This window comes from Urocampus carinirostris, chromosome 7 (genome assembly GCF_059441175.1).
Source record: "Urocampus carinirostris isolate Australia breed hairy pipefish chromosome 7, RoL_Ucar_1.0, whole genome shotgun sequence".
Lineage (NCBI taxonomy): Eukaryota > Metazoa > Chordata > Actinopteri > Syngnathiformes > Syngnathidae > Urocampus > Urocampus carinirostris.
The window spans coordinates 9,308,308-9,320,546 of record NC_142355.1 but is presented as its reverse complement, the minus strand read 5'-3'; the positions used below and the strand labels follow the sequence as shown (position 1 = coordinate 9,320,546).

Below are 12,239 nucleotides of genomic sequence, written 5' to 3'. Positions count from 1 at the left end.
GCTCAAGCCACACCAAAGTAATTGGTGCCCCGACAACCCTGGCGGTTAAGGCACAAGCACTGTTTTCTATATATCTGAAACTTTGAATTAAGAGGGGGAAAATAAAAATGTGTATTTCAAAAACACGCTTTATGGATTAATCGAAAAAATAGTCGACCGATTCATCAATTATTGAAATTATTGTAATTTGCAGCCCTAGTTGAAACCTGAGCGTCACTGTTACATAAAATTTCCATTCGCCTTTTATTTAGTAAGCAATTCACAGAAAAATACAAGCAAGGCATCCATCCATCTATCCATTATCTGCACAGCCTATCTCAGTAGGGTCGCGGGGGTGCTGGAGCCCATCCCAGCCATCTTTGGGGAGTGGGCAGGGGACACCCTGAACTGGTTGCCAGCCAGAAGTCGAAGACAGACATTTAAATGAATGTTTTAATTTCACAGCTGTCTCTATCCAAACACGAACTCCTTGTCATAGATGGATAGTCTTTCTTGCCCTTTTCTATCCAGCCCCCTAACTCGTTCGCTTGACTCTGCAGAGAGGAGCTGGCAGTGGTGCTATCCATTATACATGACCCTGAAAATAGAAGGTCCTGCTTTCTTATTCTATCCCTTTCAAATCTATCTGCTCACTCCTTTCACTATAGACCCTTTGCCAAAGAACTCTACTCCTCCTTTATTGTTTTATGTTCTTTAACTCATTCTAATCCAGACGTTTTTCTTAAATTGGGAGAGCCGGTGTCGGCCATTTGTACTCATTTTTGAAGGCCAAAAGAAAATTTAGTTCTGTAATTATGGAGCCATAGGACGTATCATAAGAGAGACCCGTCTTTCATCAGAAAAAAAGTATGTTTCTAGCTTTTGGCCTGGAAAGGAATGAGCACCACCAGGCTGTGCTTGCCCAGGACACACCCTAGGATATGGTGCCCCTGCCCTAGTGGTTTAGCGATCCAACCAACCAACCAACCAACCAAGTAGAAAATGTTCCCTCTATGTTCCTGCACGGAGTCTGCGCTCGGAAAATGCCGGTCTACTGGTGACCCTGAGAGCTAAGAAGTCTGCAGGCTTGAGAGCGTTCTCCATCCGGGCCCCGGTGCTATGGAATGCCCTGCCTCCGGAGATAAGATCTGCAACCTCAATGAAAGTTTTTAAATCAAGGCTTAAGACACACTTCTATTCCAAAGCTTATGATTGATGCCCACCTCATATTCTGTATTGTCCTGTCTTTTTACGACTGCCTGCCTAGTGGTGATACGAAGGAGAAGGTCGATTGGAGATGAGTCAGCGGACCAGCGTTTGACCTGAAGCATGTAAACGCCTGCATGGACCAGCTGGCAGAGATGGGAAGCTGCGTCGTGGCCGTCATAGACTTTCTGGACTAGTTTATAGGCTGGGGGCGTCGCTGCTGTCATGCACTTTCCGGACAAATTTTCAACATGTTACCTAGTGTTTACTATGTTTGTGTACTGTAATGCTAAATGTAATTCACCCTGGTCATCCTGAAAGGGGGATACCACTTGTGAGGTCCCTTCTCGGGGTTTCTCTTTTTCCTCACGCTGAGGTTTTGAGTTGTTCCTTGCCCACATGTTGGTTTAAAATCAGGTAATTGTGTCATTGTAATCCTGTGCAGTCCTTTGAGACATTTTTGTGATTAAGGGCTATGTAAATAAATTTGACTTGACTTGAAAACAGTTAAACATTGCTAAGTATCTTGAAATCACTCGTTTCCAAGAAAACCTCTGAGAAAACATCTTTTAGTGAAAGTATGCATTTTAAGCAGAACTTTCCATTTTTTTCCTTTTTTTTTGCATTTGTGATACATAAAATATCCAAACAATGCATTCCATAAACACATGGGCACTTTACTTGCAAAACATTTTATTGCAAGAACACTGAACTTATAAAAGAACCTTTTAGTGCCCAATGTTCCGGTGATGTGATTACACGATGATGGTCACCATTGCGATCGTGTTCCTGTAAACGTGCACAAAGCATTGTCCCTCTCTGCCCCGACGATGACGAGTGAAAATTGTCTTCTTATTTTTGGAAGAAAAAAATCTCAGATTCAGATTCAGATTCAGATCTACTTTATTGTCATTCTAGTACACGTGTATACAGAACGAAATGTCGATGCATCTGACCCCCACAGTTTCCTTGAATGTACAGATATAAATAAAGTTGTATTGTAATTGGCTACGTATAGTATTTTACCATAGTGCCGATAGTGCAAGAAGAGTAGCTAACCAGATGTGCAAAATGGGCAGTCAGGTTAACAAGTCAGGTACACAGTAACATTAACACTGTAACAATAACGCTGTAATTACCATAGTGCAGAGAGCAATGTGCAATGAGTGGCAAGCTATAAAAAACTGCCAGTAGTGCAAAAAGTCAGATTTAGCAGCCGTTTAGATTTAAGTTAACTATATGTTAGATTGACCATTTAACAGTCTAATGGCCAGGGGGACTAGACTATTGCGGAGCCTGGTGGTCCTGCACCGCACACTGCAGAACCTCTTCCCAGAGGCTAGCAGAGTGAACAGTCCATGATGGGGGTGAGAGGGGTCCCCGGTAATGTTCTTAGCATGGGATAGGCAGCGCTTCTGGCCAATGTCCTGAATGGAGGGAAGTGTAGTCCCGATTATTTTCTCTGCTGTCCTCGTTACCCTCCTCACACTACCCCAGTCGGTAGCGCTGCAGCCTCCACACCACACAGAGATACAGCTGGTCAGGATACTCTCTATGGTGCCCCTGTAGAATGTGATGAGGGAGGGTGGGGGCAGGTGGGCTCTCCTCATCCTCCGCAGGAAGTACAGGCGCTGCTGTGCCCTCTTAATCAGTGATGCAGTGTTCACGGACCAGGTGAGTTTGTTTGTAATGTGCACCCCTAGGAACTTGATACTGCTGACAACCTCCACAGCCTTGTTGTTGATGCAAAGTGGGGCATGGTTGGGCTGGTTTTTCCTAAAGTCGACAATGATCTCTTTAGTTTTGTCAACATTCAGGACCAGGCTGTTGTCCCTGCACCAGCCCACCAACTGCTCCACCTCCTCTCTGTAGGCTAGGTCGTTGTCATCCCTGATGAGGCCCACCACTGTTGTGTCGTCAGCATACTTCACGATGTGGTTTGTGGCGGACCTAGGGACGCAGCCGTGTGTCATCAAGGTGAACAGCAAGGGGCTTAGGACGCAGCCTTGGGGAGAGCCCGTGCTGAGGTAGATGACATCTGAACTGTTCTGACCTATCCGCACTGATTGGGGTCTGTCACAGAGGAAGTCCAGCAGCCAGTTCCGCAGGGGGGTGTTGAAACCCAGGAGTCTCATTTTGTCTACCAGATGTTGTGGGATGATGGTGTTGAATGCTGAACTGAAGTCCAGGAACAGCATCCGCACATGGGTGTTCTTCTCCTCTAAATGTGTCAGGCTCAGGTGAAGCGCAGAGGAGATGGCATCCCTGGTGGAGCGGTTTGTCCTGTAGGCAAACTGAAAGGGGTCGAATGAGGAGGGGAGACTGGAGGTGATGTGCTCTTTAACCAGTCTCTCAAAGCACTTCATTATGATAGGAGTCAGTGCAACGGGCCGGTAATCGTTGAATGATAAGATCTGGGGTTTCTTTGGCACTGGGATGATGTTGGCAAATTTGAAGCATGATGGTACTTTGGCTTGGTCTAGCGAGGTGTTGAAAATGTCTGTTAGTACACAAGCCAGCTGATCGGCGCACTCCCTAAGTACCCGCCCCGGAATGTTGTCCGGGCCTGGAGCTTGGCGGCGCCCTCTATGGCGGCGGCTGGATCTGCTCCCGACAGTTTCTCACATTCTAGTCAAAAACCCCAATCTTTGACTCAGTTTATGAGGGCGAACAAAGACAACTCTAACTGTAGATAAGGTTATCTTTGCTTTTCTATGACTAATCGCTATGTGGGCTGCGTAAACAGTCTCAATCATTTTAAAGGGAGCTTCACGAATAAGTGGGGCTTCCTTGATGTGTGGACAAAGATCTGATCAAAGCCAGTCCTTCCATCTAGTGGCGATTTTTCATACTGAAATCATTGTCAGAGGCTTCAAACTTACTGATGAGCTGCGCTAAAACCTTTAAGGGAAAGTGTAATATTAAGTGCCTCTTAGTGGTACAAAAAAAAAAGCTTCCAATGAAAAAAAGCACTGATTAGAGTACTAGGGAAAAATACATAATACACAATAATTTTTTATATATATATATATATATATATATATATATATATATATATATATATATATATATATATATATATATATATATATATATATATATATATATATATATATATATATATATAACACAAACACCGGCAAAAGAATATTATTGTTATTTGAACAATTAAAACAATGCAAAACTGTTTTGCATGTATCGAGTGAAGAATATGGTCCATTTGACATTTGCATTTGCTCTTTTACATATTTGAAACTGAAACGTCCCAGGAAGTGGGTTCACCACATTAACAAGGTTTTATTATTCATTTTGCTGAGCTGCAATATGCCAGCTTAGAAACCGATTATTTTTCTTGCTTACATAAATATGCAAAGCTAATTAGCCAGATATCCTGTCTTCCGGAAAGGTCAGAACACAGTTTACTGAAACTATTGTACGGTTGAGGGCTGTGGGCTGTGTATGGGCATGGTGTCTCATTCTGGGCAAAATCACAAGGAGTAACTTTCATTGAGATACATGGTATTACCAGTGTTCCCTCTAAGCTGCGCGTGTGCGCAATTGCGCACTGCTAGCACATTCTCAGCGCACAAGAAAATCTAGCCAGCGCACAAAAATGAGGGCTCAAAAATACTAATTAAGAAGCGACTTAAGTCAAAGTTACAGTGCATGAAGGTAAAAATACACGGGTTCCCCTGACATTGTGTCCTAAATGCGGTATTTTGAAGTCGAGTCGAAGTAAAACAAAGTTGAGTAAAGTTAGTAGAGTTTGTCGAGAACCGGCTTCTTCGGCTCGGCTCACTAAAAGGAACCGGCTCTTTGGTGTCTTAAACAACTCTTCAGGTTGTTTTTGCTTCTGTAATTCCAACATGACCAAATATTATGTAAAATTATTCACAAAATGACTTAAAGGAAGGGGGGAATAGAACACAAAAGAAAAAAATACCAAAATGAAAAAGTAGTGAAAAGCTGAGAAAAACAGAAACAAAAGGAAGAGAAAAAAAGAAGGAAAAATTTAGAAAAAAAAAGCAAGAAAAAAAAGAAATGTAGGAAAAAAGTAAAGAGAACAAAAAGAAAAAAAGTAACAGCTCGAAAAAAATAAACACAATGAGATTTTTTTAAAGGAATTTAAAAAAAAGTAGAAAAAAACACGGAAAAAAGAAGAAAAAGTTTGCATTCAAATAATTTCCGATTATATCAAGTGAATTTTGTTGCCAACATTGTACTTCCACTAAAAATGTGATTAAGTACAGTTCTGTATCTTACAACCGACTAAATAAGCCCCAAAAAATGTTAATATTATGCGACAAAATATATCAGGAAATAAAAAGAAATGGATATCTTGTGAAAGAATTGTAAGAACAAACGACGTTTGTAGGCCGTACAACCTTTGCAATAGTACAAGAGTCAATTCATTCAAAAGAGAAAAATAATTTTGCATTGTCGGAAACTCATCAAAATGTAACGTGATGTCAAGTTTTGGACATGTTTGATAATCAATTATCTTGCCGCACTTGGGATTATGGTTGCTCACTGTTGTTTTAAGCGTTGCTCATCGACTTTGTGTGAACGCTCAGACCCGTGGAAAATTACAGGGAACATTGGCTACTGCTAATTTTCCTTATTCTATAGATTTTTTTTCTTCATGCTACAAGTATTTCATTAAGCAAGTTACTATGGTAAACTCGAATAACCCACAAAAAAAAGTACCTGAGCCAGTAGCATGTTTATTGCTCCATTGTGCTTCGACAGTTAACGTAGACCTTCCGGCCGTGTCTTATCAGTGCCATCATAAAAAGATGATCATAAATAACAACAATCAAAAGACAAACATCCTCACCGCCATGAACTCAGTGCTGGAGCTGACAAATTGTCTGAAGCAGAGCAGAAAATTCTCTTCAGTGGGGAGAATCTGGGCCAGCTACAGAGATAGAATGAAGAAAAGATGGCAGAGATGAGAACAAAAGATAGCATAGCCGATACTCTAAAGTGACAGCAGCTGTAAAAGTTTTGGGCTGTGAAATAGGTAATGCATGAGTCCTTCATGAATTATCTACCATAACCCAAAACCGCATTACTGTTGGAATACAAAATGACTGCATATGAGTTATATCACCTTACGTTACCTTATAAGCTGTATTCATGAATATAAGTATATACAAGAGGTTCTAAAGCACAGGTGTCAAAGAGGCGGCCCGCGGGCCAGATCAGGCCCGCTAAGGGATTGAATCCGGCCCGCGAGACAACACTCAGAGAAGCGCAAGAGAAAAACAAGCTGCAGGTTGAAATATGTCAACTTGATGTTGCCAAGCCAGGTGCCTCTCACAGAGACACTGCTTGTATTTCTCTCTCTCTCTCTCTCTCTCTCTCTTTTCCACCATTTTTACTCTCTCTCTTTTCTACCCCTTTTCTCCCACTCTGTCTCTTTCACTCTCTGTGTCTCTCTTTTTTTCTTCCTTTGTTGCTCTTTGTCTCTTTCTCTCTCTCTCTGTGTCTTTTTTAACTTCTTTTGTCCTAACTTCCTTTTTTCCTTTTCTCTTTTCTTTTTCTCTCTTCCTACCCTTTTTCACTTTATTTTCTCTTTTCTCTCCTCCTGTCTTTCTATTTCTCTTTGGATTTCTTTCTTTCTCTCTCTCTCTCTCTCTCTTTCTCTCTCCCTCTTTTCCACCCCTTTTCTCCCACTCTCTGTCTCTGTCTCTTTCACTCTTTGTGTCTCTCTCTTTCTCTTCCATTGTTGCTCTTTGTCTCTTTCTCTCTCTGTGTCTTTTTAACTTCTTTTGCTCTAACTTCCTTTTTTCCTTTTCTCTCTTTTCTCTTTCTTTCTACCCTTTGCGCTTTCTTTTCTCTTTTCTCTCCTTCTTTCTTTCTATTTCTCTTTGGATTTCTTTCTTCCTCTCCCTTTCTTTTCCCCCTCTCTCACGACTTTTTATCTCTTGTTTCTCACGCTCTCTCCCTCTCTTTCTTTCTTTGTCCCGCCCTCTCTCCTTTACCCTCCGTCTTTCTCTTAATTATTTATCTACCTTTTTCTTTCTCTTTAATCTACTAGTCCGGCCCCCAACAGAATGTTTGTTATATCGTGTGGCCCCCGGGTTAAAATGAGTTTGACACCCCTGTTCTAAAGGTTTTGGCATACATTTTGACACAGAAAATCTCAGAAACTTTTAAAGATAAAAACACATTTAGTAAATTGAGAAAGCTTGTAATTTCAAATTTTACATGGAATCTTCAAATGTGTTCAATGTGAGCACTATTGGTCATATGACACACATCAAGAATATAGTCAAATTCTTGCCAAACGTGTCCCAACATTGCATTTTCAATGTTTGCAACAGCTTCTGTCTCTGAGAGGTGTTGTAAAAGGATAGTGGGATGTTTCTAAGGGATGGGCAGGGCACCCGTTTGATGCGGCAGGGGTAAACCAGTGAAAGCTGTCGGGCCCTGCTGTTGAACAGAAGAGTGTGTTGTGTCACCCTGACCCGAGTGACATGGCCGCTTTCCTGTGTCCCGTTTCATCTGGAGGGTTACTACTTTTTTACCTTTTTTATTTTCTTTGATAGATAGATAGATAGATAGATAGATAGATAGATAGATAGATAGATAGATAGATAGATAGATAGATAGATAGATAGATAGATAGATAGATAGATAGATAGATAGATAGATAGATAGATAGATAGATAGATAGATAGATAGATAGATAGATAGATAGATAGATAGATAGATAGATAGATAGATAGATAGATAGCAACAGCTTCTGTTATTCATACCTTCAGCTCATCCACATCTCTTAGAGTAGGGTGCACATGCACTAATCTTTTTACAAATGACACAAATAGAAATCGCATGGTCTGAGACCTGGAGATCTGGGTGGGCAGTACAAGAGATTGTGATCATTTTGCACAGACCGTCCAATGCTTTTGCCTGGGAGTGTTAAGAAACTGTAAAACCCTGAGGCTCTAGTGCGGTGGCGCCCCATCCAAATTCGGTCACCACTTTTTCCTCACTCAATTTATCCATTAACCAGTTTTCCAGCTTGTGAAGGTACGTATCACCATTGACTATTGCACTTTTAAACAAGAATGGTCTGTAGACAGCTGATGCTCAAGAAGTTTATGTGGGTTCTCTGTACTCCATATGCAAGTGTTTTGCTTGTTAACCATTTATATGGAAAGTCGCCTCATCGCATAAAAAAAGCCGTTCGTCAAATCCGTCACCTTCCATCTTCTTTTGCATTGCAATGCAAAAGTCAGGACCAGCTGGTTTACCAGGGTCCTTCAACTGTTGGACTAACTGTAGCTTCCAGGATGTCATGTGCAGTCGTCTTTTTAAAACAGTTGTTGTAGGACAACCAAGTCCTCTACTGGCCCTTTTGATCAATTTACGTGGCCTATGCTGGAAAGCTGTTCCGATTTTTTTCAATCACATCTTCTGAAGTATAGAAGCGTCCCGTTCTTCTGGCTAGGTCTAAGCACCCATCCGTTACCAATTAACCATGCCATCTAACTATGGACTTCCTTTCTGGTGGCTCCTTTCAGAATTTACTGTGAAATGCACGTTGAACAACAGTACATGATTTTCTTTTTGTCAATTCAAGCACACAAAACGCCTTTTCTGATCGAGTGAAGGCCGTTAATGGGTTTGATGAGAAAATAAAACATCAAAAGGGGCTAAGGAGTCACCCAGAGGTTACTTTAACTGGATTACTTTCAATTACTTTTGGATTACTCCCATACCAAATATGCTAAAAAAAGACAAAAGAAACTAAATATGAATAGAATTACTAAATTTTGTGCAGGCTTGGGGAGTAACGGAATACATGGAACGGCAAAAATGATGTTGGCAAGCTGTTTGGATTTATTTTCATTTCGTTTCTGTCGCATTTTATGTTAGTTTTGCCGGAGATCAAAGAGATCAAAGCCAGGAGAGATAGCTTACCACGTGTTGTGAATCATCATTTTATTCAAATTTAGTTTCTTTTGTCTTTTATTAGCATATTTGGTATTGGAGTAATCCAAAAGTAATTGAAAGTAATCCAGTTAAAGTAACCCTACCCAACCCTGCCCAGAGATATACAATACCTCGGACATTTCAATTCTTCCATCTTTGTTCTTGTCAAACTTCTGCATGAAATCCTTCATCTTTTCTCGGAATGTTGGGTTTGAAGGGTCCTGCAAAATCAACATCCATACTGTAAGTGCAAAATGGAATCCAAACATGAATAAAGGCACAGAATTTGTAATACAGTATTCCTGTAACTCACCACGCCTGCTCCTCTCCGGGCGGATTCAAGCTCCCGAAAGAAACCCTCCAGCTCCTTCCCTTCTATATATCCGTTGCCTTGTAGGGACACGGGAATGAAAGACACAAGAGTAATGTTACTTTGGGTAAAGATTTACAATTTGAATGGAAAATCTGCCATTAACCATTTAGGAATCACAGATACTCTATGATACTGTCACTAGTAGCACTGTTGCTGGAGAACAACTTTAATAATAATTAATAATAATTTCCTTTGTATTGTCATTCTTTGTAACAATGTACACAGAACGAAATGTCGATACACCTGACCCGTTGTAGCGAGCCGATGCAGCCGCAGCCAACAGAGGGCGCCGCCATTTTTACCAATGTTATAAGTCTTAGGTATGACTCGGCCGAGGCGCGAACCAGCGACCTCCCAGTCTCAAAACGGGCGCCTTACCATCTAGGCTACTGAGTAATGAACCAGAGCAGTGTTTTTCAACCTTTTTTGACAAAATTTGAGGCACACCGTCCGTAGAAAATATTTGAAAATGAATTGCCAGTACCAGTTTCATCTTTTTGTTTTATTTTCTTAAATTATCATGTTGCCAAAATGACGGTTTAAAGTATAGGTATAAGCACTTTGGTAGAGTCACAGGACTGTGTAAATAAAGTACTGTACAGTTAACATTAACATTTTTATCATCATTTGTGGTCACCGTGGGTAAGGAAGTAAACCAAATTATTCATTCTGGTTAATAATTTTGCTGTGATTTGGCATTGTATTATATGTTTTATTTGTTTTCAAGTTTAGCTATATTTTATGCGGTTTTCCTCATGTTGAGGTTTTTGAGTTTGTTCCTTGCCCTCATGTAGGTTTTAGATCAGGGGATGATGTCATAATAGTCTGTGGTTTGGAATAATCGGTGGTCTGTGCAGCCCTTTGAGACTCTTTGTGATTAAGGGCGTCACAAATAAACATGACTGGACTTGACTTTTTTAAAAACAAACTAAAAATGAGTAAAAATGATTTTCTAGGAATACAAAACATAATTTAATACATCTCATCTCATCCTCATTAGGGTCGCGGGGGGGCTGGAGCCCATCCCAGCCATCTCCGGGCAGTGGGCAGTGGACACCCTGAACTGGTCGCCAGCCAATCGCAGGGCACACAGGGACAGACAACTCATTCGCTCATTCACAATTAGGGACAATTTGGACCGGCCAATCCACCTGAAATGCATGTTTTTGGAACGTGGGAGGAAACCGGAGTGACCGGAGGAAACCCACGCAAGCACGGGGAGAACATACAAACTCCGCACAGGAAGTCTGGAGCTGGATTTGAACCCACGACAGGTTCCCATGACATGAACTGTGCCGCACAAGCGCCAACCACTGCGCTGCCGTGCTGCCCCATTTAATACATTCTAACCCTTTTTTTAAATCTTTTTTGGGGGATTATCAAGATATTTAAATTATGATTTTTACTCTATTACATTTATTTCATTATTTTCCTTCGGTTAATAGATATGTGTACCGGTTCTGTCTCATGTTCTGTCATGATTGCTCATTCGGGGCACCTACAAATGCCCCGTTGGCGCCAACAGCCCTGAGCGCTGATTGGTTCATGGACTCTTGGAAACCCCCGGCTTCCAAGAGGAAGCTGTCAGACCGTCCTGCGAACCTACGCTTTTGCTAGGCAAGCACCGTACCCTCCGACAATCTCCTGCTCTGTTTTTTCCTGCCTGATTACCTGTTGCCGACCTGTTTCTGGACCCGTTTCTGCCCTGGTCTACCGTCCCGGCCATCGACCTGTTTTGCCCTGTTTCCTGCCTGATACATGTTGCCGACCTTTTTTCTGGACTCGTTACCGCCCTTGCTCCCCTGTCCCGGCTACCGACCAGCTTTCCTGCCACCCACGACTATCCCCGCTCGACACGAAAGTGCCACTTCCGCGTTCCTGCCATCAGCTACCCGTGTCCGACGATCGTCGGATCGTGGAAGCACGCACTGCTCTCTTTTTTAATAAAACAGAGTTAAACGAACGCTATTGGGTCCTGTCTCCGTTTCTGGCTTGTGACATGATCACAGAATTACTTTAAAAAAGAGAGAAAGTAAATGCTGCCACCTACCGGTATGGATGAATGTTACAGCAGGGTGATCAATGGCAGAAAACTATGTTTTATTTGAATACTAATAAAATACTAATAAAATAATACAATTGGGCAATTTCCTGTGGCACACTATACAAGGTCTCACGGCACACTAGTGTGCCCCGGCACACTGGTTGAAAAACACTGAACAAGAGCATAGGGGTAATTTACCTGTCTCACTTCTGGAAAAAAACAGCGACTATTAAAATGAAAGTTTTACCCTCCAAAAAATATATATTTTCCATAATTCTATGCAAATCAACATCCCATTCATTCCTTATCGACTGTGGAGGGAAAAGTAATCAAAATAAGTGTTTTGTTTTTGTTCTATTCTAACATAAATATTCTGCAAGATGTTTAACGGGGCAAATCTTCACTTTGAGCCATTGACTAGAGTAGACATTTTGACAGTCATTCCAAAAAAAGTTTAAAGTACACTGTTTCAAGAGAAGGCAGACGCTCAGGACTGATGATATATCCCTGTATACATTTGCAAAAGCATTGTCCCTTAGTGCCAAAATGTAAAAATACGTTTTTATTGTTTTATTTTGAAAAACTGTTATGAAGGGTTGGGTGCTGTTCATTGTTAAGTATTAGGCCTCCGAGAATGGTTTCAGTATGAAAAATCACAAGAAGGCAGGAGTAGTTTTGATCAGATGTTTGTCC

General features: G+C 41.3%; 2 protein-coding genes across 2 annotated transcripts in view; both read right to left on the bottom strand.

The window, feature by feature from the left end:
* Positions 1 to 12,239, bottom strand: part of calb2a (calbindin 2a) — a 47,398-nt gene that overhangs the window by 21,255 nt on the left and 13,904 nt on the right. Inside the window, exons 2-4 of the mRNA XM_088339674.1 lie at positions 9,443 to 9,519; positions 9,261 to 9,350; positions 6,023 to 6,103 (exon numbers count right to left, since the gene is read on the bottom strand). Of these exons, the coding sequence (XP_088195800.1) occupies positions 6,023 to 6,103; positions 9,261 to 9,350; positions 9,443 to 9,519 (248 nt within the window). The remainder of the gene's footprint in view (positions 1 to 6,022; positions 6,104 to 9,260; positions 9,351 to 9,442; positions 9,520 to 12,239) is intronic.
* syt19 (synaptotagmin XIX) overlaps positions 1 to 12,239 on the bottom strand; it is a 69,089-nt gene that overhangs the window by 54,140 nt on the left and 2,710 nt on the right. The window lies entirely within an intron of this gene.